The 25,978-nt window shown below is 35.5% G+C and overlaps 1 protein-coding gene across 1 annotated transcript in view; it reads left to right on the top strand.

Moving 5' to 3' along the window:
- Window positions 1-25,978, top strand: part of FCHO2 (FCH and mu domain containing endocytic adaptor 2) — a 94,189-nt gene that overhangs the window by 20,579 nt on the left and 47,632 nt on the right. The window contains exons 6-8 of the mRNA XM_071731121.1: window positions 859-963; window positions 6,624-6,722; window positions 7,858-7,954. Coding sequence (XP_071587222.1) covers window positions 859-963; window positions 6,624-6,722; window positions 7,858-7,954 — 301 coding nt within the window. The remainder of the gene's footprint in view (window positions 1-858; window positions 964-6,623; window positions 6,723-7,857; window positions 7,955-25,978) is intronic.

Raw genomic sequence — 25,978 nt, 5'->3', positions numbered from 1 at the left:
TTGCAGATAGTGGCCAGCTTTACAAGTCATTGCAAGTGAGAAATAGTTGCTGGTTCTACTGTGGGACAGATGAACACAGCTGCTTTACTGATGTCATTAACACTTGAGGAATTGGGTTACAGCTGATGGGAAATTTCAGTGGGATAAAGCAGGCATATTAAACAAAGATGCTAGTAAAGAAGCTGATGTTTAAGACAATTTTTATTTTCATTGGCTTTTAACTTAGAAACAGCATGAATATCAAAGGTTTGAAAAGCTCCATCTCAGTTGTACCATGCTGTAAACTTTGGAAATCACTTTTTCTGAGTTGTATAAATCTGTCCGTTCTGCATGAACTTCACTTTCAAATATATCTTAATCTTAAAAGTTCCATTGATGTAACTGCTGTGTGGTTGAATTTTTTTTCCTTCATTTGTAACAGAGAACCCCACCTTCATGCTTCTATTTACTACTGACTCTTTCAGAATTGCATAAATGTTTGCTTTGTATTCCAAGCTTCCTTTTTCTTGTTTTTCTGTTGCTGTTCTAAATGTTTGAAGAACAAATTAGTTAACTTCAGCTGTACAAATCTGATTTCAAAATAAGTACATTATAAATTTGTCATTGCTGATAAGAGGAAGGGATTAAAATTAGGTAATTGATTTGTTACCTTTTTATGTGGTTTATGTGTAGCTTTAAATAGAAATCTCCGGTGGCTAGAATCTGTTATTTAGTGGTGACATTTTTTATGATGATTCATTGTTTTTATTATGCCACTGAATAATTTAATCATTCTAGACTTTGTTTTAATAGTGGCTTTAAAAACCTTGGATCATGTTGTGTGAGTGACATTTAACACTTTTCTCTACTGATCTACAGGCAACAGTTAAATCAAAGAAAGCTACAGATACCTATAAACTATATGTGGAGAAATATGCTGCATTTAAATCTGATTTTGAACAGAAAATGACAGAAACTGCACAGGTAAGTGTTAGATTAAATGAAGTGCCTTTAATACAGATTAATATAGGCAATTTAATCTCTAAAGACATATGAAAACAACGCTTTTGAAAAATTGATTCAGGGCAGAATGACATCCTTTAGAAATTGATATGAACAGTATGAGAAGTTTGAAGGGCAAACACTGACCATCTGTGTTGTGATGAGATTGTCCTTGACTAACACAGCTAAGCATTAGCACTCAAGAAGGACATTTTGAAAAATATTTTAGGAAGAAAATAAAACTACCTTCTGGAAGTATTGTAAATACATTGTGATCACGTGAGAAACCCTGTGAATTTGTATACACCCTGTACACATTTGTAGAAGCTTTAATATTGAAATCCATCATGCTGCTGTTTCATTATCACTCTGGCATAATGCTTTATTTAGTTTGTTCAAGTGTATTCCCAAGGTTTAGCTGAGATTGCAAAAAGCCCTTATATCTCTAAGTTTCTGGGGCTTTTTGAAGATTTTAGTTTGTACTCCAGAGGCTATCAAGTTCTCTGGAACTGCTGCTTCTTGTTGAATTTTAAAATTTCTTTTTCAGATCTGTTGAACTCTTTTCCACTGCCCCATATTTCAAAAAGAAAGCTTCATCATTTCTACTTTTAGTAGTAATAGTAAAGGACTAGTTTGCTTATTTACTTGTATAAGTTTTTTTGTTTAGCGAAGCTTTTACAAGGTAGGAATTTTCTTTTTGGTTGAAAATCCATTGCTCTTTTCATTAGTTTCAATGATTCATTTTTAGGCATAGATGGAATTGTTCTGGAGATTGAGTCATCGTTCTATTTTTAACATTTAAGTGGGAAAGTGTTAAGGTTTTTCTTAACTCCTTGGAAATTAAGATTTCACAGTTTGGGGGTTGTGTAGGCTGACATGAGAAAAGCTGCCCTCTCTTACACTCTAGACTGCTTTCCTACTTTGAGAATTCCATTAGGACTCGATCTAGTTGGTCTCTGAATAGACACTCAACACAGCTGTTAGAGAAAGTGTACCACATATATCACATGCTAGAACTCTTTCCTCCTACTCTCCAGTCCAAGCATTTGCAACAGAGAAGTGCCTCAGACATGCTACTGCAAAATTATCAGCTGCAAATTAACAGCTGTTACATTAGGAGCTTTGACAACCTTCTTTTAAAGAATTTGCAGAAGGCATCTTTTAGTGCTGTATCCTGACTTGTTTCTGATTGTAGGAGTTGTTCTCCATATGCCTTTCTTTTCAGTTGGATTTAAATGTTGTCACATACATAGTTTTTTCTTTCCTTTTGGAAAGTTTGTGACCTTTAAATACTTGGGGTTTTTTACTGTGGAATGTAAAACGGTGATAATTACACATGCTCATAGTTATGCATCAGCTGTAATAAAATTTCAACATGGAAATTCATGGTTACAGTGGTCTAGGCCACTTTCTTCTCAGAATCACAACTATTGTGGCTGACAAAGGCCTCTGAGATCAAGTCCAGCTTGTGACCTAACACTACCACATCAGCTGAAGTGCCATCTCTAAGTGCTGTATCTAGCTTCATCCAGCCTTTTATCTCTGTTGCATGAAGCTGTGTTTTCAACATATATGTTTTAGGTTAGCCTTGCAGACAAAAGTCAGTTTGTTTCCAGGCTTCTTTCTTTGTCAAGTATTTGTGTGAGGAACTACCTGGTGGAACAAATCCAGATAAAATTGATGAAGGAAGGAAGGTTGGCTTTAACACAGAAGAGACCTGCAGTCTGGTTCATTAAGGGGTCACACAAGCATTTGTACTGGCACCAAGACAGAGGCAATGAAGGAACAAGGGTAGAGAACTGCATCTTCAATGCGTATTAACATGTGACTCTGACCAACACTCACTTGCATATTTGTCCACTTTATATGTTTGTGTCTGGTGCCTTAGCATTGTGTCTGTCTCGCTGCAACTTTAAATACTTGTATGTAAGTGCTACACAGGTAATTTGATGGAGATTAGGACTGGGATTGGTATGTGTGAATACAATCGCCTGAGAATTTCAGGACTAGGCAACCTTTTTAAAATTAACTAATACATATCGTTAAACAGTTCTTGGAAACAAGTATAATATAACAGCAACAAAAGAATCATTGAAGTGTAAAATTCCCCCTCGAGTTTTTAGAAATGAGTAGGAGGAATCAAACTGACTATGTGAACATAGACTGATGCTACCCAAATTGGTAACTTTTTGGTAGTGTTCCTATTAATGTAACTACTGTACCTGTTCAGTAAGTGTTCCAGTAACTCCATCACTGTGTTTTGTATAAGTTGTAGTTCAGTCTGACTTTTGCAGTACACCTCCACCTGTAGCTACAAAGAAATCCAGTAGCACTAGAAAAAAAATCTCAATTGGTCCATTTATTTTTCTCAAGTCATATAAAAGTGTGGATTTTCTGGGTCATGACGTTCCTACCCCGTTTGTCAGTTACATTGCTTCGGAAGTTATTGAAACCACACTGAAATAGATCCTGTGGATGCCTCTGATCCACTGCAGAGCAGGTTTGGTCAGGTTGCTTTAGGTTTTTATTCTCAAAATCTGTCTGTCTATTCCTTACCTTATGAGAAAGACTGTGTTGTAACAGCTGACTTAATGCTTTCTGAAACAGTAAGAAAAAATATTTCAATAAGCTGGACTATAAACTTGTCTCCAGTAAGCAAGAAAGCTGTGAATAATGAAGAGGAGTTCTTGTTTTGAACTGACAGAAGATGTACATAAAGAGAAATTCTTTGACATGGATTTTGTCAATGAATTAGTGAAGGAAAATATAGAGGCTTTCAGCAAACAAACTAGCTGTTTTTTTCATTAGGTACTTAAAAAAATAATTATGCCTTTGAACAATCCACTACAACAAAAGAATGAGAAAAGTGACAGCTTATTTTGTATCTAGAGACAGAATATGTTCAGTTTTTTTGGTAGGTGTTTTGTGGGCTTTGGGTTTGTTTTTTTTTTTTTTTTTTTTTTGGGTAGGTGTTATCTATTTAAACCATGCTGAGCTTTAGAGAGAGAAAAATTCTTTGTATTATATTGCCATCAGATGGTACAGCTGGGAAAGTCCCACCATGCTTTTGCCTTTTTTTGTTTTGTTTTGTTTTTTTCCTTTTTCTTTTATTTTTCCTTTTTCTTTTTTTTTTTTTTTTTATTTTTCCTTTTTTTTTTTCATTTTTCCTTTTTTTTTTTCCTGTTTTTCTTTTCTTTTTTTTTCTACCAGTACAATGTCCTTAGTTCCCTACCTACAACAACAAAACTTTTATTTTCACTTAATGTGATAATGGACACATGGAAATTTTCCACACTTGTCTGTACTGGAATGAAATTGCCGTTCTGCCAGTGTGACTCATTGCTGTGGAATTTGTTTTAAGTATAGTGGTATAGTTTCATGTATAGTTTTGTTGCAGGAGGGCTATTCTAAACATTATGCAACAGGAAAAATAACAACACCCATGAATATGTGGAAGTGCACTTCTCTGTGAAGCAAAGTGTAGATTGTCTTAGCATACGTTTTGCTTTAAATATACTAGTTCTGGAAATGAGATCAATGAAGGGTGTGAGAATTGTCATGTTTCAGTGCAAAATCAGTTGGTCTTGCTTATATTTTTCTTACACTATTCACATACTATTTTTCTGAGGACAAAAATCTGGAATTTCTGAGGATTTATCATATAATACTATCTTCACTTAGCTTTCCGCCTGTTTAAACTCCACAGATCCTGTTGCATAAGTTTTACATATTTTTCCTCTTTCGTCATTTGCTGTCTTACCTAGAGTTATCAAAGTGAAGTGACTCATGATATGTGATTTTTGAGAGGCTGAATTTTGAAACCTAGTCTTCCTAATCTTGAATGTCAAGTTATGGTTTTTGCTGTTGATAAACATGGGAGGTTTCATTGTGATCAAAGAAGCAGGAAAATACAGTTTAATGTTTAGAAATTGAATCTGACAGAAATTCATGTTGAAAGATTTTATGAGTAAAGCTATAGTTGTATTATGCGATTGCTATGCAGTTGGTAAGAAAAATATCTTGTTTTCTGGATTTTCTACCTTGCTAGGAGCTTTTTTTAAAAAAACACCTAGAACACTCAGTTGGAAAAGATCAAATAGATGAAAGTGCTAAGTTATTCTTTAAAAGTCTTCTGTCTTAAGAACTGAGTTCAGATGCGTGTGCTGTTGAGCAATCTGCATAGAATGGTTTGGGCTGGAAGGGACCTTAAAGATATAGTCCCAGCCCCATTGCTATGGGAAAGCACACTTCCCTCTTCCCACTATACTGTATTGCCCAAAGCCCAAATCAGCCTGCCCTTTGACATTTGCAGCATTTAGATTACGTGCAAAATTAGTAGTTATTAATTTTTTTAAAAACTATAAAACTTAAATGAAAACATCCACACTTAAACTCACTTAACTGTGTAACTCACTTAAACTGTGTATTCTGAGCTTAACATCTAAAGATCCTGTTGAGGATGACTTTTCATTGGTATTACAGCTTAAAAGTCTATTGCATGGCTTGCATTTGTTAGGTCATTAACATTACAGATTCCTTTCAGTACATCGTTTTAAAATGGACTGATCTTTCAAAAGTGAAAGTACACAATTAAGTTAATGATTATATCTGTGATGTGAATGATCACAGATATGGTGATATGTATCATCACATATATGATGATATGGTCATCCTCTGAAGTCTACTCTATGATATTACTTCTCTTAGTGATTGCTTTATTACAGAAATTATACTGTTTTGCTTCAAAAACCATGTATGGTCAATCTCTATTACGCCTCCTTTCAGTCACTGTTGGGTGTCAAGACACAATGTTTCTATCAAATGTGCACCTTTTCCACAACCTAATATTAACCTAAACACAAAGTCAGTTTTTGAGATTATGCCAAAGATGCTTCCTTCATGTTTTGTTCAAGCTCCCCATAAAACTCTGAAAAACAGAGGTCCCAGTCTCCTTTAAACTATTCTCTGCAATGTATGTCAAAAGAGTTGGCCTCTCCCCCAACTGTTTCTGTGTTTCTTATTCATTGTTTTATACTTAAGATTTAGGATGTATAAGTTAGAGATATTTGAATTGTTTGTATGGAGATGTGTTTGTGAATCACAGTAAGAGTAGGTGTGAAATGGGGAGAGGTGGTCTTCAGAGAACCCTGTACAACTTGTAAAGAGGATTAAGCGGTGCTCCACAGTTTGGACATACTTGAAAGGGCAGTAACAGAAATAGGAAGAGAACTAGGAAAGAGCAGGGCTAAATAAAGATTTCAAGACAATTACCATTTACTATTGGGAAGGATGGAGACATTTTTAGTTGTAATCTTTGGCTGGGGAGGGGTCACTGAAAACATTCAGAATGATTTTAAAATAGCTGTCAGCTGGAAGCCTTGGTAAAATGAAACAAGCTGCCAAGATTGCATATGATGAGTTTAAAGATCAAACAAATAAACCATATTTAAGGAAGGGAAGGATATAGATTTAACCAGAAAAAGAGAAAGTTTGTGTATATTGCGAACAGGAGAAGCGAATCTGATCTGTCATCAATAATAGGTCGTTCTTTGTTTTCTTTAGTGTATTTAATTATTAAAATCTAAGTTTCGGTATTTTGCTAATTATCTTCATTATGATTAATTGCTTGTATTATTTTTCAGAAATTTCAAGACATTGAAGAAACACACCTTCTTCGTATGAAAGAGATTATAGAATCATTGTCAAATACCATAAAAGAAATTCATATACAAATAGGAGAGGTAATTTTTGTATTATCATTGGTTTGTTTGGATTATGCTGTGTATTTTTCTTAGCTGTTAAATGGAGCATTTTTTGCTATTTATGGTGATTACAAGGTCCTGTCTTTCAAATGATTATAAATTTAACATAAGCTCAAATTTTTATTACTTCCTGTTGCCATTTGTAATTTCACTACCACAAAATTTACAGAATAAGTCTGAATAAAACTTGTCTTAACAGAAGACAAAATATTTTGACAATGTGAAGAATTTTTAATGTATTTCAAAGTTCTTTTCCTTAGATATTAAATTAGCATCCATTTCAGACTTAATTATTATGATACTTATGTGTCTCTTTGACTGGAACTTGAAATTCTATCACTCTGAAAAGTTTCTATACACTTTGGGTTTTATGAGCAGATGTTCACTGGTAACAGAAGCTGTTATTATACCTTCTCTCCAGATGTAAGTTGATTTAACTAATCATCCTTACCAACAGGCCTTAATTTTCAGGTGTTTTGAAGTTTAGTTTTATTTGGGATACTTAGATTCACAGTTTTCCTTAGTTTGTTATTTTTTTTCCTGCTAATGAATGTTGGTCACAAGGTTCATGCTCTTTATTTCTAAAGCACATACATACTGTCCTGTTGGAAAAACTTCTTACTAACAACATGTGGTTAGTCCTTTGTCAGACAAAAACATTACAACAGTAATGCTTTTACTCAAGCGGGTGGGAGCTGTGATAATAAAGTAGTAACAGTTCACACCCTTAACTGGTGCTAGCTTAGCAGCCTGCATGTTTTCCTGGTACGTCCCTTGGAGGAGGACATGTTGCTGATAAATTCAGAAAATTATACACAAGTTGTTTAAATGAAAGAAGTGGAAGTAAGTCCCACCCCCATCCTCAAGCTGTATTATTTCATTCTTAGTTTGTGTCTATATTGTACACACACTTGCCAGTACTAAAGCAAAGAAAGAACTTCCTTGACAAAATGCCTGTTGATTTCTGGAAGCCCTGGAATCATTTTAGTGGGAAATAATTTGAATCCTATCTGTAGAGAAAAACATTTTGTAAAGTTAATTACTTAATTAATTCAGTTAATTCAGTTACTGGTTTTTTTAATTAATTTTGTTTCTGCTCTGGCTTTTTTTGAAGGTGCACGAAGAGTTTATTAATAACATGGCAAATACTACAGTTGAGAGTTTAATACAGAAATTTGCTGAGTCAAAAGGAACTGGCAAGGAAAGACCTGGTAAGAGATCACAAATGAGTGACAGGAAATGTAAATTTTTAAACTGTAGATTTCCACTCCTAATAAAAGTTCAAACCCATTTTTATTAATGTGTTATATATTTTTTTGTACTTCTAATGAATTCTGAGAATTTGACATTGTCCTTGATAACAAAAGATTAGTAGAAATTGATAACATGCTGTTATTAAGTACATATGGTATTTGTGTTTGTAATGCATGACAATTTGTAGCTCTCCCTCTATGCAGACCTTCAAGGAAGATTTTAAACAATATTGTTCCTTGGTACGTCACTGATATTTGTCAAGAAACAAATTCCTTGCAAAAAACCATCTGTTATATATTTCTGCATAAATTATATTTCAGAACTTTAATATAAATTTATGGATCTTTTCAGAATGGATTTTTCTAAAGCTGCATATTGAGCTGTTACAAGAATTGCACCAGTTTATTCAGTTAGCTTACAAAATTATCCATTTTAATAGATTGTACATGGATTGTTTCTTTACTAAGCAGCAAATTGAGTAGTACTTTCTGTAAGTACTGCTAGTTGAGTGTGGTGTGTAACTTTCAGGACTGGCATAAAAAGACAGTCTTGCAGTAGTCCACATCTAGCATTGCAGGATAAACAGTGTGCACCTTAATATTTGAGTATGAATGCAGTCACTAGGTGTGTGAATACAGGAATTCAGTTGTACTGTTTTCCGTTTTCTTCAGCAGGAGATCTGACTAGCATCTGTTTTCTTGTGCAAAAGCACAGAGTTTTTTTTCAGAACAGGAATGTACAGATTACATACTGAGAATTTGTATTAAAGTGTTAGATATGGTTAGCAGGTATTATACAATGCCTCTGTGAGGTGTTTTTAACATAACATTGTTTTATATGTTTTCTTGTGATTCACTAATGCGGATATCTGAGTGGGCTGAGGTAAGATTGTATATGATACGTTTTTTTAATGTTTCCTGTGTATTTTATCTTCCTTTCAGTAAAGTTTAAGAAAGAAAAAACATGAACTTCAGGGGTTCAAGATCAGTTGGTCTGAAATCAGGACAAAGATCCGAAAATTCCATGTTAGACCTCTTTGACTAGCTATTGCATGATATGTCACAGCTAGGGATCTCCATCTTGCATTTAGGATTCTGATCCTCTGTGTTACAAAGACCCCTGATAATGTATCCTGGAGCATGGTGCACTTCATCATTCATGTTACTAATGTTTTTTTTTACTAGACAACATAGTAAGAAGTAGCACTTCATTTATTCATTTAGTTGAAAAAGCCATACATTCTCTGTACTTAGTTGCTGCAGTACAGAGGTTTTCAAATCCCACTTGTATTCTCTAAAGCCAAATAAAAGCTTTTCCTATAATAAGTTTCATTTCTTCACCACTTACAGTAGCAAAGTATTCTAAGGAAAGATAGCTTGTGTAGCGTGGAAATATATGTATGCACCTTGAGTTTTCTTTTACAATGTTAAATCGTTGTACTGATACCAACTTGGTGCAGGGGGAAAGCACAGGCAAATTTGGCAGTAAAAGAATACAGATTTACCAGATGCTGTGAAATGTAAAAGACTGGAAACACAGACCACTAGTGATGTTAATTAAGGTTACCGCTTTTGTTATATTAATTTTATTAACTTAGAATCATGCAGCTTTGATGATAGCAAAGGCTTGGAAGACAAAGTGAGGTGTCAGCCACCTAAGGATGAAATAGAAACATGAAATGGAAGTCTTTCTGTGTGAGATATATTTATCAATTAGGCTGGAGATGGCTCCTCAGTTAAGTCTAAATATTCAGTGTAAAAATGATGTGGTGTACAAAACAAATGCCCGAAAAAATGTCTTATGGAGGTCATCATTGCTTAAGATTCCATCCTAAATCTGTAAAAAAAATACTTTAAAATTCCTCAGGGCTATGTAGGTCTTCCCCTCTCCTCATTATGTGTTGTCTAGTATGCCACATTAGATTATGGGCCACTTTCTGAAATACTGAATTCTGAAAACACAATAAACTAAAAATATAATGCATAACAAAGTATTATGGCTTATTTCAGTAATTTCTTGCTATAGTTAATACTGTATAGCAGAGTTCACTTGTTTTTCTTTATATCTTTAAAAATAAGAATGAATCTGAAATGAAATACTGAGAAATGTGGTTTGGTTGGTTGAACCATAAACAATTTACAGGAAAGTTGAAAATAGTTTTTCTTAAGCACTCATCTGCATATCTGAACTTTTTCTTTACAGTGATGTACTTAGTACTAGATTATATGGGCTCCCTCTGGTGGCTAATTTCTGTCACCTGGAATCTTAATACACAGGGGTTTCTAAACACTTTTTCTGGTACAAATGTTTCTTTCAGTAATACTCTGTGGGGAGGTTAATTTCATTTATAGACTTCATTACAATGGCTCTTTAACTGCTACCTAAATAGTCTACCTAGTCAGCTTTATCACCTACTTTTTACTCAGTTTACTTAAATATTTTTTTCAATACTAGTTTAGTTTTTTAGTTTAGAAATTTCTATTAACAAAATACTTCAATAAAGTTTTTTTGTTGTTGTTATTTATTTCTCACTTCTATTCATTGTTAAAATGCTAGTCACATGTGTCTGGTAGCATATCAGTTTATTTTAAGTGAAAAACAAAAACCATCACTTACTGTGAAATTTGAAAAACACAGAGCTGGCAGGACCTGCAATAACCAGTGTGGTTTCAGGTCAGAATTTAAGGTGTTCTCTGAACCATTCTAACATTCACAGGGACCTGGACAAGCTTGGGAAACGGGCCATGTGAAACTTCATGATGTTCAACTGGTCCAAGTGCAATGTCCTGCACATTGGTCAGGGCAGCCTCTGGTATCAGTACAGGCTGGGGGATGAAGGGATTGAGAGAAACCCTGTGGAGAAGGACTTGGGACTCCTGGTGGATGAAAAGCTGGATTTGAGCCAACAATGTGTGCTTGCAACGCAGAAAGGCAACTCTACCCTGGGCTTCACCAAAAGAAGGGTGACCAGCAGGTCGAGGGTGCTGTTCCTGCCCCTCTGCTCTGCTCTTGGGAGGCCTCACCTGGGTACTGTGTCCAGCTCTTGGAGTTCTCAGCACAGGAAAGACATGGACCACTCAGAGTGGTTCCAGACAAGGGCCACCAAGATGATCAGGGGCGTGGAACATCTCTCCTATGAGGAAAGGCTGAGACAGTTAGGGTTCAGCCTACAGAAGAGACAGCTCTGGGGAGATCTTACTGTGGCTTTTCAGTACTTTAAGGGGGCATGTAAGAAAGGTGAAGGCAAGCGTTTTATTAGGGCCTGTTGTAATAGGCCTTAATAGGGGTAATGGTTTAAAACTAAAAAAGGGTAAATTTAAACTAGACATAAGGAAGAAATGTTTTACAATGAGAGTGGTGAAATACTGGAAGAGGTTGCCCAGAGAGTCACATCCCTGGAAACATTCATGCTCAGGTTGGATGGGGCTTTGAGCAACCTGATCTGGTTGAAGATGTCCCTGCTCACTGCAGGAGGGTAGCACCAGGGGACATTTAAAAGTCTCTTCCAACCTGAACTGATACGTTTCTGACATGTTCTCTGATACGTTTCTGCATTAGGCCTAATAGCAGATGGGATACCAGCAGCCAGAAAATGCTTTTGTCACCTTGCATGGTCCTCCAGTGTTCCTCAGGAGTTCTTGATCACTTCTGGTGGATCCGTTTCTGTGATAGGCTGCTGCTCCATGTTCCTTGGAAAATTAATTTATTGCATTGCAGAAAATGTCTGCTTTTCTTCCACCCCAAATATATGTTATGTTAGTAGTGGAGATGATGTCTATTCCAGATTAATTATCTATCATTGAGTTCTGGTTTTATTTACTTAATCTTATAAAACCAGTTAAAAGATTGGTGTGTTCAGCATGAAAAGCTGATGCCACATGAAACAGAAAGTGCTAGGAAGTACAGGCTTATGTTCTTCCAAGATCTGATGTCTGAAATTGGCAGGAAAATATCTATATTTGAAGAAGTTAGTGAATGCCTATATAATTGCAGTTGGTTATGAGTGATTTTTGGTTTTCAGCTACTGAATTACTGTGCCCTCTTCTCAGATGTGGGAAACTGTGTGTTTATCCCTGTATTAGTTTTTGGCTGCTACAGTTTACCCTAAATGTACCTTGAAGGCCAAATAAGAAGACTCAGCTGTTCTGCATTGTCAAAAAAAAACCCTCAAAAAACAACCCAACCAGGAACAAAAGTCAAATCTAGATTATTGTTTTAATTTATTATACTGTCCTTATTAGTGGCTGTTGGTAATTTATTGGGGTTTTTGTATTTTTACATTTTTTTCTCAAAAATGTAATAAAGAGGAAATTAAAAATTTTTTTTGTACTACAGACAAGACTGGAAAGCCATAAACTTTGCTGGCTCTTTAACCCTCCAGTAAAACTGATTTACAGTTTTGTAATAATTGGCAATTATTACACATACTGTGCCACTGAGAGAGGTGTGAGAGAGGTGCTAGGTCATCTCTTAACAATATTTCATATTAAAATTAATTGGTTTTATACTAGCTTCATCTGAATTTCACATTCTGAATAATCCAGACATGATTTGAAACAGCAACACTCAAGTGAGCAAAGAAGATCTGACAAAGAGGAATAGTCACATGCAAGAACTGGTAAAATCATGTGGAATTTGCACTGTGGAAAATACAAGCCCATAAAAATATTTGTCTCCTTTCCTTTTCTGTCCAAAAAAAAAAAAAAAAAAAAAAAAAAAAAAAGAACTTTTTTTGGATGTTCTAGTACATGATGAATGAGCTCGTAGAAGCTAGTTTAAAAACATCATAATACTAGTATCTGCAGTTCATCAGCTCTTTGGATTAAACAGTAACAAAAGTACTTTACAGTATTATCCACAATTGCTGTTGAACAGCCATCACTGGCTTTTGCACATGCAGTAAAACGTTTGACTTTTGTCCACCTTGTGCTTTTAGATATTAGGAATAATAGTGTAAGTTGTTTTGATCAAGTGGTGCTTCCACAGATAACAAGATTCAGAAAAGGACAGATCTAAAGTTCCTGCTGTTTCCTCCCTCCACCAACTCCAGAAATTGGCAGTCTGATTAGAAACTGATCAGCAATGCTAATTAAAAGGATTTTTGGTCTGTTGCTTTTAGGAGCTGCTGAAAGCTATTTTTCTTTATTTGCCCATGCAGAAAAAAATGTCTCAAGGCTTCTGTTAAGTCCAGTCATGGAAAATTTAAGGTCATGGATGTCAAATGGAGACATTAATTCAGGACTTTTTTTTTTTTCCCCCCCCATATAATTTTGAAATTCTTTCTGGGAAAACTATCAAATTGTCTGGACTTAAGAAACTTACCATTGACCTAAGACAGCTATGATGCCAAGATCATTTCTGCGTCATGAGATAGCACATATCAGAAAAAAATAACCTGGTATCCTTGTCAATGTGCAATACGTTGGTGATCCTTGTCTATGCTGAAGGAACACATTTAGGAGCTCTGTTTCTGGAAAGCTTCACACATTTTGTATTTTGAAGTCCTAAAAAAATAATGGTTTATTTAGATATGGCATTCCTGCTGAAGCAGTGTGGACTTTTCACATAAGCCATTTGCATGGCAAACAAAGCAGTTTAGTCTGGATCTTTACTGCTGGCAGCATTACCTGTTATCAGAATTGTAAAGTATTAGATCTTCCATTCAGGAATCATTTAAGAAACACGTTTTACCTAGTTTGAAATTCAACTGATATCTGATTCAGTGAACTCAAATGGATTATTGGTTATTTGATTAGAGTAATGTTTTATGTGGCTGTCGGTTGGTGGTGGTGATTGGAGGTTAGTGTAAAGTTTGGAGCATTTTTATGAACTACTCTCAAGTCTTTTCTAATTTCTTATGTCCTAAATGTCCTAAATTTTAGTCCTAAGTGCCTGTGGAGTGTACTGCTTATTTGTTTTTTCCAGAGTGAATGACAGAGCCTTAAAGTAAGCTGCACCACAAGTGAGAGGCTAGTACAAACTCTACATGCATGTTTGTCCTCAGTACATGTTAATATTTTTAGTTAGTGTGTTGTGTTAGACTACTTGTATTCTGCCTAATGAAGATATGCACAAGATGAGCAGGATAATGTAGGGGTAAAAAAAAGGGTTAAGAATAAGTGCATACTCCTAGTTTTAGAAACAGGTTGGTAATTTCTCAGAGACTGTGAGGCAAAACAAGGCCATGGGGTATTGAAGCTTGTTTTGATTAAAGCTATTAGGTTTGTTATGTGCTTGAATAATGGATTCTGCTTTGAGACAAAGACTTGAAATAGTGCTGGGTGTGGCAATTATTTATTTCCATGGGTTTGTTTGATAGCATAATAGTTTAAAGCATTTATAAAAAATGCTTTCTTAGGGCTCTAAAAAACATCAAAGTAGACAGAAGTAAACACTGAAAATGGGTAGTACGAATTTTTGAACAGCTCTGCATGACATCTTTAAGCCTCCTTTCCACACGGAAGTGTTAACAAAGCATGGGGTTTTTTTTATGTTCTTATGATTTATTTTCTTTATGTATTCTGTAAATATTGTGAATATTTTAATACTACCAACACTTGTGTTTAGGTGCATAAATAGCCTGAAGTGTCACAGTTTCTCAAAGACTGCCTACACATAATTCTGCACAGAAGATTGAGTCTATCGACACTGACAGTATTCAAGGGATTCAGAAAAAATATTCTTTGTAAAGGAAGGCAAACCATTGCTGTATTTCAGAAGTTAATAGAAGAAATTAAGTGTGAGAGTCCTTGAGGATTTTTTTGAGAAGCTGGTCATGAGGCAGGTAGAAAAGTATTTAACAGTACTGTGCTGTAGAGCCCATGTTTTCAATGGTGAGCTGCAAGCTCAAGAGCTGTTCCAAGAAACAGCCCTAGTTCCTGTTTTAGATGTCTCTTGCTTGCAAAAATTGGGTTCTCTGTAAACAACAAACCTTCCTAAGCTGGACTTTGGGTACTATCATCTATCAGCATCTATCATCTACAGATTTTTAATAACTACATATGCCTAAGTTGCAAACTTCTTTTAGATTGTGATTTATTTGTTTTTAATATTCTGAAGGGTTGTAGCTGTACAGCTTTTGTTCAAAAGTCTCTTAATTCAAGTGGAATACTGATAGCGTTGATGAAAATACTTCAGGTAACATCTGTATCTCCAAGAGTGCAAAATCTGGGTTTTGAATGATCTTGAATGCTTACTAAGTTGTAGTACTGTTGGGTCCTCTTGAATTTTCTATTTACAAACAAACCAAGTCAGGTGCAGCTTGAAGGAAATAATTTTGTGGCGGCTGCAGGAGCAAAGCAATGTCCATTTCAGTAATTTAAATAGAAAAAGTGCTGCAGACAATTGGTTGAGGGAGGTGATTCTCCCCCCCTGCTCTGCTCTTGTGAGACCTGGAGTACTGTGTCCAGTTCTGGAGGCCCCATCATAAGAAGGACACAGAGCTTGAGTGTGTCCAGAGAAGAGCCACAAAAATGATCAGAGGGCTGGAGCACCTCCCCTGTCAAGAAAGGCTGAGCAAGTTGGAGTTGTTCAGCCTGGAGGAGGCTCTGAGGTGACCTTATAGCAACCTGTAGTTCATTCTTCATTCTAGACTGCAGTCTAGAGAAGAGAAGAGCAATGGATTGAGTCTTGTTACACAAGCTTTTTCTAGTATTAGTGGTCACTAAGTTGTGTTGCACAGGGTCTTGCCTCTAACTATAATTTAACTGTCAAAAATACTGCAACATGATAGTACATTGTACCAGGACAAACTATATTAGTCAGGTTTTCCGATTGATTGTCTGGTCAACTAGGTCTGAACGTCATACTCTTTCCTGAGCATAAATATCTATTCTGGCATTTAAAAATTAATTCTCACTTGACTTGTGATTTGAATTTTGTGTCCATGGTGGTTCTCAGGAAGTGTGGAATCTTTTCTGCTTTGTCTTTGTCTTTTTATTGTTGTCTTACTTATTATAGATCACTTGGGTGACCTTTTGTCAGTAACTCAATTTTATTGATATTGTTTTGTCTGCATTTTTGCAATGTCAGGTATACTGTGCAAGTACCCTTGACCTATTGCCAGTATGAGGGAAGGGAAAAGGAGAATGTCTAAGCAGTAGCTAATTAAACTAGCTGCACAGACCTAAGCTCAGGATTACCTGAACAAGCAGTAGTGGAAAATCAGTCTTGTCACATGCATTTGTCCTTTTTGCAACCACTGACTTGGGTACTATTATGGGTAGTACTTCATAATAGTATGCATATTTTGTATCTTTAAATGCTGAAGCATATTTGAAAGTTAAACCTGTGCTGTCGTGGGTTCCAAGTCGGTCTTTGAGCATAAATGTGGGGAAAGGAGATTTTGTGGTAATCCATAACATGTCTCTCACTTCTATTCCTGTAGTTTCAATTTTCTTCTCCCACAAAGAGCTGTCTTGTACTCACCATAAGCTGCATAAAAAGCACACCAGGAGGAATTTTGTATTGTTTTCCTTTCTTATTGATGGTGCATGTCATATACTAATCAATACTTCTCATTTCGCTGTTGCAGTGGAGAGGTGGTTAATCATGTATAGTTTTCATAAATTCTCCACAAAGTCAATCTTCTGTCAAAGTAAATAGGATAGTACTACAAAGCAGGAAAAGGTCCCATTGAGATGATTTTGTCTAGCTGAAAGAAGACTAATTTTTGTCTGAAAAATTCTGGTTAAAATGTTTTGGGTTTGGTTTGTTTTTTTTTTTATTGTTCAGTTTTAGGTAAAGAGTCCCATCAAACATCTTAACCTGTGAAGGTTTGATGGGTTTAAGTGCAGAATTTCAGTAAGAAACCATGTCTCTTGGCTTACAGGAGCAATGTGTGACAGTCTCAAAGACCTAATTCTTTGAAGCAGTCTCTAAAGATGAAAGCTATAACTTTAGCTATTTACAATGTCTGGGGTGTCAATATCTTAGCTCACTCCTTAAAGAAAACTACTATACTCTTTTTTGTGCATTTCTTGCATCACTGCATGCTTGCATTTTCTGCCTTCAGCAGGTGAATCGTGCACTATGCAGTCATGCAGAGCCATTTATTATACTTAAATTTATAGACTACACTTAGAGTTCTGATGCTTTCAAGTATTTTTCCTTGTACAGCCATATAGCTTTCACAAGACTTTGCTACTTTCAACCCAATTTGATGGAAAAGTAGAGGATTCAAAGACTTTATAAAAATGAGGAATAGGGTAGAGAAGGATACAAACTAGTCGTGCCACATAAGGGAGAGGCAGCTGTAATGTTGAGTTACTCATTTGGAGAATCAGCAGACAGCTGAGTATATGTTAATTTGTCTGTATGTCTGTTGGCCAGCCACTTAGCCTGTGGATACTTCAAAACCAGCCACATCACACATCCTGCTATTTATGCAGCCAGAAAGGAAATTTGTGGTGAAGTCGAAGTGTAAAGCATCAGAAAAGTAAAAAAAAGATGAAAAAGGTCTGGGAGAGGTGTGGAGGACAGAACTTGGGGAACATAGCAGTCTGCAAATTAGTGTCTCATCTAACATTTTTTCTGCTTACAGACCCTATGCTTTCATGAATTGGCTGAAATTTCTAGTGTTTGTTGTCATACTCGGGTGTTGCAGGCTAGTTGGATCTCTAACTTGAAACATTGCCTTAGGTATGTGTTTAAAGTCTCTTGTGGAAAATTCCTTCATTATCTAAGAAAAAAAACATCTTTTCTTGGTAACTGAAGATGGCTACCTTTCTAGTTTAGAGAAAAAAAAGTTGTTCTCCTCATTTAAGATAAACATCTTAACTGATAATTATTTTAAAGTCACTCAGGTTATGGTTATTTTCTGCTTTGTTTTTGCTCTGTGAGTAACATGGTAATACTGCCCCCTGAGAGTAGTGTACTTGGTGTATTCACAGAGCTTTTAATCTCAGTACCAGAAGAGCCTGACATGAATAATGTTCCCTTTAATCCTGTGAGCTGAATGCAGGGCTGGAAACCTAGCAGTAGAATCAGGGTTAGAGTGTTAGAATTAATTGCCTATTTAGTACATACTCTCCTATGTTAATTGCATCATTAAAAAAAAAAAAAAAAGAGTGAGACTTTCCTTGGAACTGCTACCCGTGTTTTGATGTTCCTACCAATAATTTATTTTATTTATTTATTTACTGATGATTTATATAGGCTGCCACTGTCACCTCTCTTTTTAGTAGTATCACCATGGTGTAGTTTGTTTTTTTCAAAATTAATTTAAAAAAACAAAAACCAAGGATTTGGTCAAGTCTTAAGCAACTCTAGAGGCTACATACCAGGTAGGCTGATATATATCATCCTGAGGTTGTATCAATGAGTAGTCAAATTTAGTTATTATTGTGGTGGAACTATGCATCTGTAGAATTACACTAAAGAATACCCTCTTACCAGCTTTTATTTCAATGTTTTCCTTCAGCTTTGCCTGTTAACAGGCAAATTGTATTTTCTGTCCTTTATCTTACCTTTTCTTTGACAAAGTAGAGCTCACTCAGTCAACAAACTAGTGCTTGCTTGTGGCAGTCTACTACCAGCATGATCAAAATAACAAAAATATGTTACCTACTTCCAAGATAGTAACAGCTACTCATCTTTTGTCTGTACGTCTACAAATAAGCTATGCTTGAACTTGGGAGTTTTTTTCTTCAAATAAGTCTAGAATAAGAAGTCCTGGGGAAAAATAAAATCCTATGTATCATTATAAAATCACATCTCTTTTTTTGGACAGGCAATAAAACCAAGAAGCTAATTTTAGAAACAGGTAATGTTGAGAAAGTATATTTTGGCTTCTAAATTTGAAAGCTTGAAATTTTCCAATGAGCTTGTCACAGGATCAGATGATAGCAAGAAAAAGATTGCTTATGTGTTTGTGTACATATAAAATTGACCTTTGTGATGCAGCTTAACATCTAAACACTAAAAGCAGTCATTTGTTTTGACAGCAGAATTAATTGAGGCTAAAACAGTCGAAATTCCACTTGTATCAAGCTGTTCATTAGGAATTGCTGTCTGGCTTTAGTGCTGTCAGAAAAATAACCTGTTCTGCTATGATTAAATAGCAGAATGATGGTCGGTCCACTGAATTTGAGAGAGAGGTTGAATAAACTTTCTACTGCGGAAACAATTCAGAAGTGACACGCTGCAAGGGGGGTCAGAATGTGCATTGATATCCAGCTGAGCTGTCAACTGGCACTGGGCCAGGCACGCAAAGCTTTGCCATTTGAAGCAGCATGTGAAGCATATGCCGTTTAAAAAAAATTGTCCTCCTTTCATGCATGATTTACACTCAAAAAGACAAACTTTTGTTTTTATCAAAAACAAGAATATGGTTTGTTGCCATATTTGTAACTACAAGTACAGATTTACAGAGTCTTTTTAAAAGCTTTTGCTTGAAACAGATATGTTAATATTTATATGTGTGCATGTGTGTGTGTAAACTGATTCCTTGGGATGGGGGGGAAGGGCAAATTTTTTTTAGTCTCTAAAGTGTTTATCATTACTGAAGATGAGGTGTAATTAATAAAAGTATATGCTTGGATGGGGTAATGTTTCTGTTGTGCGTACCTATTCTTAGGCTAGAAAAGAGACAGTTTTCAAAAGTAGATGCAAATATGAAGCAGCTTTTTGTTGACTTCTTGATTCATTTACCTTTTTAGCTCAGAAGGATTTTTCAGTTCAACAATATACTTACTGGGAGCTCTTTTTAAAGTTATGACATGAAGTTGTATTTTTCTTCCCAGTAGTGGTAGTTGGCTTTTGTATTTGCCTTGTTTGTTTAAGAATCCAAACAGTAAAACTTTACTCCCACCCTATCTATTGAGGAAAGTGCCAATTATTTTGTTGGTTTTACCTTAGCAAAACATTCTCCCAGTGTCTTCCTCACAGAGGTTTTGTGTAAGGGGTATACAGATAGATTAGAAAACCTGTCTCTCAGATTTTGTGGATCCAGGTTTTGAAACTCTTCACAAGGTAGCTGACAACAAACCTGACTGTCTTCAGGATAATTAATATCACTTTGTAGATAAATTAAGTAACAGTCTTCAAGTTGTAATTCATAGACTATTATATAGTTGCCTTGTATGTATTCTGAAAATATTGTTCCCATAGATGTGGGCTAAATATGTAGTGGGTACTGAAATGTAATTTACAGTGCAATTACATTTATCTTAGTATAAGATCTTAGTATCTTAACTTCATTTATCTTAGTATAATATCAGTATCTCCTTATTGCTAGCCATCCACTTTGCCTCTTAGTGTCATGAAAGCCCACATGCTGATGTGCCTCTTGTCAAAAAGAAAAAAAGTGCATGGATTTTCAGAACAGTATAGGAGATGCATCCTGGGCTGCAGACTCACCGGTGCTTAATTTATGCCAGTGTCACTTACTGTAAGTTATTAGATGAATTAAAATTAAAAAATTCACTTTATTCGCATAACCTTTTGCCTCTTCTGTTCTAGCAAGTCAAAGCTTCCTCATTTCCAAGAGACTAAGAACTGACCTACTCCTGATTTATTTTCATCAGTCTCTTGTCAAATAGCAGCTGTCTGGTTCCATGTGTCTTTGAAACCATCATCCGTTTGCCTTTTCTTCGTCTCCATATCTGTCCTAGCTGATAAAATGTAGTGAGCTGCAGCAGCTTGCCTTGGAAAATACTTCAGGTTGACACTTGGTGGGAATGTTCACCTGCAATTAGAGGAGCTTACTGATTTTATTTTTTTAACCCTGGTCCCTTTGTTGAATAATGAATTTTTGTTACCATTCTGGTAGCTAGGAAAGTATCCTTAAGTGACTGAAATCACACTAGATACTCATATTTCTTTCTGTTTCTGTCTAACCTCGGTTATGGAGTTCATTGTTTTCTGTTCTGTGGGCACATAGTAACAAATACTTTCAAGTCTTTGTACAGATATTAGAGATACTTTAGCCATAATTACCACTCTGTGATTCAATATAACAACAGGCAGATTGGACCCTAAAAAGGTATCTTGAACCTGAAACCAGTCACTCTTAACCCAGCAGAATGTTAATTCAGAGACTTTTGAAAGGGTTGGACTAGATCTCAGCTATAACTTTTTACTTACACTGATAAATGTCCTAAAATTTTTACAGAGCTGTTTTAGTTCTAGCACTCAATCCTATTTTATGTTCATATGAAATGCTTGAGAAAAGACTTGCTTCTCAATTCACATTGTTTTCTTGTCAGAAGAAAAAGAACAAAGGATATCACAATGCTTTGACTGTGGCACTGCAGAATATCATCATTATTGTTATCATTATTATAATCATTATTGCAGTATGGCAACATCTAAGTGGTCCTTTCGGTGACCATGTGGCAGGGAGTGACTTCAGTCCCCAATATCAGCAATACTCCATAAAATTGAAACAGCTGCTTTTCTTTCTTTGGATGTTGCAGCTGACAGTGGATGTGCTACTTGATTCAGAAATCTATATTTATAACCTTGCAGATTTTGAGCTGAAATTCCTGTTGCTGTTAAGCTTTTGTCCATACTTCAGCAATTTTGTCTTCAGCAAGATGTCTGTTAAGAAAACTTTCCTGCCTCTAAGGTGCATCCACCTTAAAAATGTTTGTGCCATTATTACACAAGTTACTGTGGTACCAGCTCTTGAGTTTGAATGCTCTGACTTGCATCTACATATTTCACCTGTCTGCTAATAAGGCCAGCCCACTGGGAGTTTTTTGGCTATGCCATCTAGTGATTAAGGAATCAAGAATTGGGAAGACAGATGTTACCATGATTCACACAAGAAAGCTTTTTTTTGTTTTTGTTTTTTGTTTCTTTGGGGATTTTTTTGTTTTGCTTTGTTTTGTTGTTTTTTTTTGTTGTTGTTGTTGTTGTTCTTGTTTGTAGGGTTTTGTTTGTTTGTTTGGGTTTTTTCTTTTCTTTTTGCAGTGATAGTGCAGATGCTTTTGTTTCTATATACACAAATAGAGGACAATGCAGGGGAGCTTCATAAGAAGCATCCAAATTCATTATTGATGCTATAGTCCCATGGTAATATGTGTGCCTAAGGCCTTTTGGCTGGCTAGGAGACTGCAGCTGGTTTTATCAGGAGATGGTGTGGGATACACTTCTGGCTGGGCCATAGTATCACTGTATCTTTGAGCACAAAGATATCTGCCCACAGAGCACTACAGCTATGATGTGGGCTACCAAAAGCTTATCACACAAAATGTCTATTTCTGTAATGTTATTTTCGTTTAAAAATACTACGCCCCATGCAAAGCATGGTACTCTTTACAGCAGACACATAGGGAGCCAAACTGTTGATCTGAAGTTACAGAATAAAACTCTTAGAAAATTAAAGGCTGCTAAAAATTTCACTGCAGTCCATTCAAAAGTGCAAAATGCCTGATTTTTTTTTTTTGTTTGCTGCAAGGAAATAATGTAGCATGTGCTATATTGGTGGAGGTAGTTTAAGTAAAAATCGTACAAGATCAGAAAATGGTTTTGGGCATTGGTGGAAAATGCTGAAAGTAACTTTTTGATGTCTCTGGATTTGTTAGGGACAGCCATGGCACCTCACACTTCCAAGATTCCAAACCATGCAGGGCCCTGTAGAAATATGAGTTAAGTAGGAAGAGTAAGTTAGGATTAAAAGGTGCTTCTGAACTGTAAACAGATTCACACAATCTGCTGTAAGAAACCACAGTTTTCATGATTGCTGTTTATCTTTGCTGCAATAAGGCAGCAGAGGAAGGAAAGAGCATTTGTAGGAGGGATCCCTAGGATAACTGCCCATTTTGGTGAAGCATAAAATAAGCTAATAGGTATCATCAGGAGGAACAAGTATTTAAAATTTCTAAATCAATTTCATAGAAGCTCAGTGAAAAAGTGGGACCTGCTTACTGAAGTTGTTGTGCAGCTTGCATCTCTATCTCTGGCAATTCTTTAGTAACTGAGATTTTTTTCAGGTTGCATTTAATAGTGTATGTGAGAAAAGAATACATTGCTGCAAGAATAAGGAGAATTGTTAGGGGTAAACCAGCTGTTAAACCCAACAGAGAACGCTAATCTGGTCTTCTTGTCTTCATGTTCCAGTGCTAAACATGAATATTTTTCTCTTCCAATGAGAAGTTTTTTTCAAGCTGTAAAAACCACACTTTCAAAGACAAGTGTTAGGCAAGTATCAGAGACAAAACAAAGGAATTTGGTTATGCTGTTAAAGAAAACCTTTGCTTTCTCCGTATGCTAGAAGTAAAAGTTAGAGATACTGATCTGAAATAAGGATAAGTTTTACTTGAACCTTGAATATTATTTTAATCATTAGTGTAAAAGTCTTAAAAGCCTGAGGATCAGTCTTAGTAGCTGGAAAGGGTAAAATAAAAGATGGTATTCTGGAAGAGCTTGAGTATTGTTTTTCTCTAAAAATATGTGTAAGTTTCAGTGGTTTACAGCTTTTCCTTCTGCTTTTGTTTGAGAATGAGTGTTTGTGGTTGGTTTGGCACTTGTTTTGTTGAATTTTTTTGTTTGTTTGTTTGCATTTTTTTTCCCCTGGCCAAATGGGAATATATATAGAACCAAGAAACAGAAGTAATTGAATCCTTAGTGAAGTGATGAAAAATAGATTGTCTGAAGCAGTGTTGAAAAAATAATGGATTTGTTCTTCAGGTTCTGTGGTATTTTTTTTACTTTTTTGCTCAATGTATTTTAAACAATAGGATTTAAATTTCTAAAATAAAATACTGCTGGAATCAATGTGGGGATATAGTTATCTACAGTGTATTTTTCTGGATTTTTTTTTTTTTTTTTTTTTTTTTTTTTTTTTTTTTTTTTTTTTTTTTTATGTTTTTGACATACCCAGATCTGCTGATTTGTGGAGCATGCTGACTTTTGTTTACTGCAAATCTAGTGCAGAGCAAAGGAATTGGAAGACCAGCTTAAAATGCCCATGTATTTAAGATACTTAGTAGAATGAGAGACCTGTTAGGAATTTGTATTTTATCTATCTATATTGAATAATTAGAATTGCATTTGAAATTACTTAATAATTTAAATTTAAAGGAGAGTTAAGACTGCCATTCAAAATCAGTTTTTTTGTATTTAACTCTCAAGAGCTTTGCTTGCAGACCAAAAAATTATATTAACATAAGTGGAGTATTGATGTGTTCTAGTCCTAGATTCTCATCCTGTTGCTAATTTTAGAAGCACTGAGACCTGTTTTTACTGGCAGGGAAAATTTTGCAGACTCAGTCTTAATTACAGTAAATACAAATCATTACTTTTAGCACACCATATTTTATTTTTTTTTAATCATTAGAAGTCTGCAGCATTTTAAAGAAAGTATTTGGTAGCTTTTATCTAACATGTCTGAAACAAATTTGCATATCATTGATGAGTATTGAGTTATGTTGTCAGCTTCTAAATTATTTCATTTGTTTAACATATACTTTATTGTGTTGCAGTTCTGAGAAATGCTGTCAAAATGTAGTGTTTATACTGAGCCGAACACAGTTTTGCACTGCAAGAGTTAAATATGCATAATGGGGGTTACATTGCAAATAGAACCATTTGAGGTACTTAGCTGCATGAATCAAACACAGATTAATCCCGGTTGTTTAATTTGCAATGCTAATTCACAGCTATATTATTTTTTACTTTCATCGTGGCATTTCTAACTGCAGCACAATGATTTACTTCGGTGTGCTATTTAAAATCAACCTGAAGCTTGTAGGCTGTGTGTTTCTTGTCTCTGAGGTCTGCTTGTGTCAGCTGTTTATTTTAAGACTAAGAGTATGACAGACTAATTTTGAAAAGAGTACAAATGATAATCCTGGGAAAAGCTTTCAAGTGCACCTTTTATTTTACATGAAAACACCCTAAAAATTGCACAGCTCTTGGCTTTATGATGGGTGCTCACAAATAATCATAACCTCCTAATAAGGATAAATTAACTGGAGCACTTACAAGCAGGTGTGTTTTCGTTTCTGTATTTGAGGTTTCCACAATCACTTTCATTCCAGTTGGGTTTAATTCAATTTTTCAAAACGTCAAAGTCTCACCCAAAGTAGTGGCCTAAGTTTGGGAGGAGAAAGGGGATGTTTGCTTTCAAGTATACAACTGGGACATGGTTTAATTTTTCTTCTCCACCTTACCGGTAATGTGCCTGTTTATAAAATTGTGTGTACTTCCTCAGAATGCTTACAGAAAAATATGTAATATGCCCTGTGTCACAGTGCTGTCATGTTAAACTTGCGGGGATTTTCCTGTGGATACAATTGCAAGCTACTGTTTCAAAGAGGGGCCAAAGGGCTATTTCTTAGCATGGACTGAAAGTGGTGGTGCCAACCTGCATGTGCTTTATACTTTCTTTGCGCTTACAGAAGTGCTGGTGTGCTTCTGCCATTTCCTGAACACAGTCCTTTGAAAAATAATTGGTTTTCTGCATGTTTGACCCCTAAAATGGCTCGTAGTGGGTTAAATAAATTCTAGATATGGACAAACTGAAGGAATAGGAGGGTTAGGACAACTGAGTGCTAGCTTGTGTCAACTGTAATGGAAAACCATGCTTAATTCATTTAGACACAGCGCTTAACTAATGTTCTTTGTTTGTCTGGGTTATTTTCTTGTTTAGTCTTTACTTCTTTATTGTTATTTTTAAGATTCTGCATGCCTTTTTTCACTCTCTAGACAATTGGCTGTGAAGAGGGAACAGAAAAACTAACAATGCAAAGCTAGAAAAGAATGAATATTAAAATTAGGGTGATAGCTGTGCTTTGTTAATTTTTTGTTATATAACTTGCATAATGAAAGAAGCTAAGTTGAAAACTCTACATTGATGCTATATTATAGATGCAGTTTTGAATGAGAACAGAAATTAGAGATGGCTCATGTGGTTGTAATAACATTAGGCAATTGAAGTTGTTTTAGGCAGTGTAAGATAGCATTTTAACTTTTCACTGTGAGTGAAAATATTTAATAATATACATGTACAATTTTGCAATCTGTGTGACCACTTG

Source organism: Heliangelus exortis, chromosome Z (genome assembly GCF_036169615.1).
Source record: "Heliangelus exortis chromosome Z, bHelExo1.hap1, whole genome shotgun sequence".
Classification (NCBI taxonomy): domain Eukaryota; kingdom Metazoa; phylum Chordata; class Aves; order Apodiformes; family Trochilidae; genus Heliangelus; species Heliangelus exortis.
This window is presented reverse-complemented; position numbering and strand designations above follow the sequence as displayed.